Here is a 4684-nt window from a genome sequence, read left to right as displayed (position 1 = left end):
AATTGGAAACTTTGAGTTGGGAGTGAGGTTTCTCTTTCTGGGGTGTTTCCGGCTGAGCATAATTTCCTTACTACTTGAGCGCTAGATAGTAAATTATATTGGGAGTGATGGACGAAACCAATAAAAAGTTCTGCATCTGTGTATTTATAGTGTGTATCCAACTGAAAACTCACGGCTCTGCAGTCAAAGGTGGACACTCTCTTGGGCGAATCGATGACTAGAAATCAGACAATAATTTCGAGAAATGGCACATCTGAATTGGGATTTTTCAGCCCAGATGGTACGAGTAACTGGTATATTGGCATCTGGAATGCCAATATAACAGAGAATACGATTGTTTGGGTGGCCAACAGGGAGACTCCTGCGAGAGAAAGTTCTGGCGTTTTGAAGCTTTCAGGAGGAGGTGATCTTGGACTGTTTGACGCAATGGGTGCATCTCTTTGGTCTGCCAATGTGACCAAAAGGCTGTTTTACTAGATTCTGGCAATTTTGTGATGTGCAGTGATGCCAACAAATCTAAAGCTGTTTGGCAGAGTTTTGACTATCCCGTCGACACCTTGTTGCCAGGGATGAGCTTCGGTGGGCAGCAAAAGCTCGTCTATTGGAAAAGCCCAGTAGATCCTTCTCCTGGGATTTTCTCTTGTCAAGCAGACCCATCTGGAACCAAACAAACGGAGAAATATGGAACTTGGGATGGCAAGTCTTTCAGTGAAATCCCATGGATGATAAACCAAGTCTACTTCTACAATGTCGGCGTTGAAAGCACTCACTCTGGCTGTTATGTCAAGTATACATTGAATGGTACCAAGAATATGCTCTCACGTTTCGTCCTAACAAAGTCTGGAGGAATGCAAGCATATGATCTGCTTGATGACGGTAAATAGAATATGTTCTGGTCTCGACCAGCAGAACCCTGTTCCATATATGGTCTCTGCGGCGCCTACGGAATCTGTAACTCCAACAATTTTCAGTTCTGCAGCTGCGTACAAGGCTTAGCCCCAAAAGACACTCGCGCTTGGGATTTGCGAGAGTCGTGATCGAGTGGCTGTGTTCGACAGAGCCCCTTAAACTGCCATGCCAAAAATGGAAGCACCTACGGATTACAAGATCCGAACAACAGTTTGGCTGCTGCTGAATCCGCATCGTCACACCCTACAATGACGAAGAAACATTGCCAGAAAGCCTGCCTCCTCAACTGCTCTTGCACTGCGTTTGCTTTCAGTCCGCCTTCAGGGCCCTGCCAAATCTAGTCAGGCGATATTTTGAACTTGCGTACCTCTCTTCCATCAAAAACCAATGCAAATATTTTTATTCGAGTAGCTGCCTCTGTAAACGCTACGATCGATGGAGAGTCATGCAGATTCCTCGATTTCTCTTCTAAGAATGTTTAGCTACATTGAGTTGAAGATTGCAACTAGGAATTTCAGGACAAAGCTGGGGAGCGGAGGATTTGGCACGGTGTACAAAGGACGTCTGGTAGACTGTACACTTGTGGCGGTAAAGAAGATGAACAGTGTACAGAGACAAGATGAGAAGCAATTCCGAGCAGAAATCAGCTCTCTATAACTAATTTATCATTCTTAGTCAGGCTCCGAGGCTTTTATGCAGAAGGCAAGAGAAGGTATTTGATTTATGATTTCATGTGTAATGGCTCTCTTAGTTCCTTACTCTTCTCAAATAAATCTAAAGGTAAACATAAGGTACTCGACTGGAAGACTCGATTTGAGATCGCGTTAGGCATAGCAAGAGGATTACTTTATCTCCATGAAGAATGCAGAGATTGTATCATTCACTGCGAAGTTAAGCCCGAAAATATTCTTCTCGACAATAATTTTTTGACTAGAAGTTGGCAGATTTTGGACTGGCAAAGCTTGTGGGTAGAGATTTCAGCCGTGTTCTCACTACAACAAGAGGAACGAGAGGATACTTGGCTCCAGAGTGGATCTCTGGTCTTCCCATTACTCCCAAGGTTGATGTGTACAGTTTTGGTATGATGCTTTTGGAAATCATTTTTGGCCGAAGAAATTTGGATTTAAGCATTCAAGACTCAACTAAGTATTACTTTCCCTCATGGGCTGCCTCACAAATTTTCAACGGCAACACAATTAATATTGTGGAGGCAGGAACTGCAGAGGAAACTGACAGTGAAGAGGTGAGAAGAACAATTATTGCCGGGTTGTTATGCATTGAAAAGTATGAGGGAGTGAGGCCGAACATAAGGCAAGTGGTGCTAACGCTGGAAGGGAAGTTGCAGCCACAAATTTCACAAATTCAGTACTATGTGCTTATGGATAATCCAATAGACCAAAAAAACACTAGTAGCAGTGGCGATATATGACGTAAATAGATTTCAATAGTTGTGAAAGACACGAAAATTAGACTTGCAGTGTTTTATGCACATGGATTGTGGTTGCCTCTTGGTATCAACATGGAAAATGCTTGACCTTCCCAATTCTATTGTATAGTTTAGATTTTTGAAGATCTGAAAGATTAATCATTGACTATTTTTAAGCCAATAGGCTTATTTCTATTGGGCTTGCCGCCTTAATGTTGTGACATTCTGGTGTTGTGGGAAATCATAAAATAAAATCCGGTCATTAACAACAATCTGTAGAAAGGTCCAAAAGACATAATCAAATTTAGGATTTCTAAATCGGCTTAAATATTGTATGTCATGCAAAGATTAGTTTTAAAGCCCTTCTTGTCTAGTACGACCATGAATGGAGCTCCTTCCTCCAAATCTTCACAATACCATTTTCCAAATTATAATTGAATAATGCAAGAAATTAGTGAAACATGTAAGGTATCACAATGGAAACTCTCAAGGGAATTCGCTCTCCTTTCCTTTGCCAAATTTCTTAATGTTTGTTTTGTTATATTATTGATCCCAGGAACTAAAGTTATTAATGCTCTATTTCTCATTAGTTCTGCTTAGGTAATTGTACACGTTCTTCAGTCTTCATTTTAACCTATAGTTGGCATGAAAAAATTCATTATACGCAATTTAGAGCATTTTAATTTCTCTTTCTTCATTGGGCATGTTGCTTTTTCTCGGTGGTCTTTTTGTTTTTTAGCCTCAAAAATTGATCAAAAATAGAGTTAGGATAACTAGCAGGGACAAGAGATGTGTCTTTCTCTAGAAATTTTATGTGTCTTGTTACATGAGCCTCACGTGACTCACTCAAATAACAGGCTGCTACAGATGAGGCTATTACAGATGGCTAATGTCTTTTAGCATGCAACATTTTATCTTTGTTCATCCATATCTGGTGAAACTTGTCAAATTCAACTGAAAAGACAAGAAGAAATTTATACCTAGCAAAAAATATTTCTAGAATTTGTCGCTGGACTAACCAAACATTAACATGGCTTTGCTGCAACAATACTAGTTAGGGTTGAGGAATTTCATGTGTTCATTAGACAATCACAAGTTTTATCTAATCCGATATGTAAATTATTACTCGCTAAACTGGTTTCTCTATGACTTGTTTGTCGTATCTTAAATTGTGTTATTTTAATATGGAGATTTAGATCTTCATTTCTTTTTTGCAAAAATTGCTTGGTGTGGATTATCAAAGCTTGTATTAAAGGATTCTTTGCATTTGGTGAGATATTTTAAAGATTGATGACAACTGAGACTTTTTTCCTTGCACAAATTCATGTTTCTAGAGAATTTCTGTTGATTTTTATTTTTTTATATGCAACTTCATATAATTTTTTATTTTATTTTTGCTTATGTTGAGTATTTGATGGAACCATTTTTGCTGAATTTTGACTTCACGCTTAGTTAATTTTCTATGGGTTGGTGATTTGTTATTGAATTTTCTTTTTCTACCTAAAATTTCGTTGATGTTGCAGTCTTTTTTATATTGACCTCTATATCAAGTACTTTTGGATTGTTTTGAATGAGTTTAATCCACAAGTAGTTTTTATTGAAACTTTAGTTGATTTTGGAACTATTTTTAAAAGTGAATGTTTGAATTGACTGAAGAAACTTTGAGCAATTTGTAAGATGAAAAGGAATCACTAAAATTGGTGCATGGGAAAATGGCTATGAAAAAGTGAAAAAAGTGTCATAATTGAATTTAAGCAATGTAAAATTTAGAAATGTGCATGTTTACCTTATAGATTTCATTAGGAAGTTGACAATACCAATTGTTCTCCAAACATCTGTGAAATGGCCCCAATTGAATAGTTACATAAAACTTGTGAAAATTGTATTCAGCTATCTTTGCTACAAATTTCAAATGTATAGATGACATATATATCAATATTATTCTTTCTTGGTTTCCCTTCACATCCAATCTCAATTCATGTTATATTAAGACCAAACTTCAAACTTGGAGGGCTTTGCAAGTTGACATGTGCTCCCAAAAGGATAGCGTTGCAGGCAGGGTTGTATAGAGGACTGTTTGCTATTTTGCTGGGCTCTATTGTTCTATACTGCTCATCATCCCTAATTCTATTTTTTCTTTCCAGATATTTGTAAAACTAGAAACGTCGAACAAATGGGTTGCCATTACTTTTCGGCACAAAGTTTGGATTGTAAAAGCCATCAAAATTTTGATGTGGCCTCATTGCCCTTGTTTTCTATTTGGATCTTCTGATTCATGCCTAGTCAATTGTATAATCTATAATTAGTTGATTGGAGAGAGAGAACAACATAATTTTTTTTTGGGCATGA

General features: G+C 37.8%; 2 protein-coding genes across 2 annotated transcripts; both read left to right on the top strand.

The window, feature by feature from the left end:
• The first annotated feature begins 213 nt into the window (after nucleotides 1-213).
• Nucleotides 214-1250, top strand: LOC149554158 (S-locus-specific glycoprotein S13-like). Its single transcript, XM_089790451.1, has 4 exons — nucleotides 214-443; nucleotides 503-787; nucleotides 885-951; nucleotides 1059-1250. The coding sequence occupies exons 1-4, from the start codon at nucleotides 214-216 to the stop codon at nucleotides 1248-1250; spliced, it is 774 nt and encodes a 257-aa protein (XP_089646577.1).
• A 94-nt stretch (nucleotides 1251-1344) lies between these two features.
• On the top strand, nucleotides 1345-2338 carry LOC149554157 (G-type lectin S-receptor-like serine/threonine-protein kinase SD2-2). The gene is made up of 3 exons (XM_089790450.1): nucleotides 1345-1497; nucleotides 1589-1621; nucleotides 1844-2338. The coding sequence occupies exons 1-3, from the start codon at nucleotides 1345-1347 to the stop codon at nucleotides 2336-2338; spliced, it is 681 nt and encodes a 226-aa protein (XP_089646576.1).
• The last annotated feature ends 2346 nt before the right edge of the window (nucleotides 2339-4684 follow it).

This window comes from Cupressus sempervirens, chromosome 6 (genome assembly GCF_028749045.1).
Source record: "Cupressus sempervirens isolate cs-2001-9-10 chromosome 6, ASM2874904v1, whole genome shotgun sequence".
In the NCBI taxonomy this organism is placed as follows: domain Eukaryota; kingdom Viridiplantae; phylum Streptophyta; class Pinopsida; order Cupressales; family Cupressaceae; genus Cupressus; species Cupressus sempervirens.
Note: the sequence above shows the minus strand (reverse complement) of the source record. Positions and strands in the feature narration are given on the sequence as shown.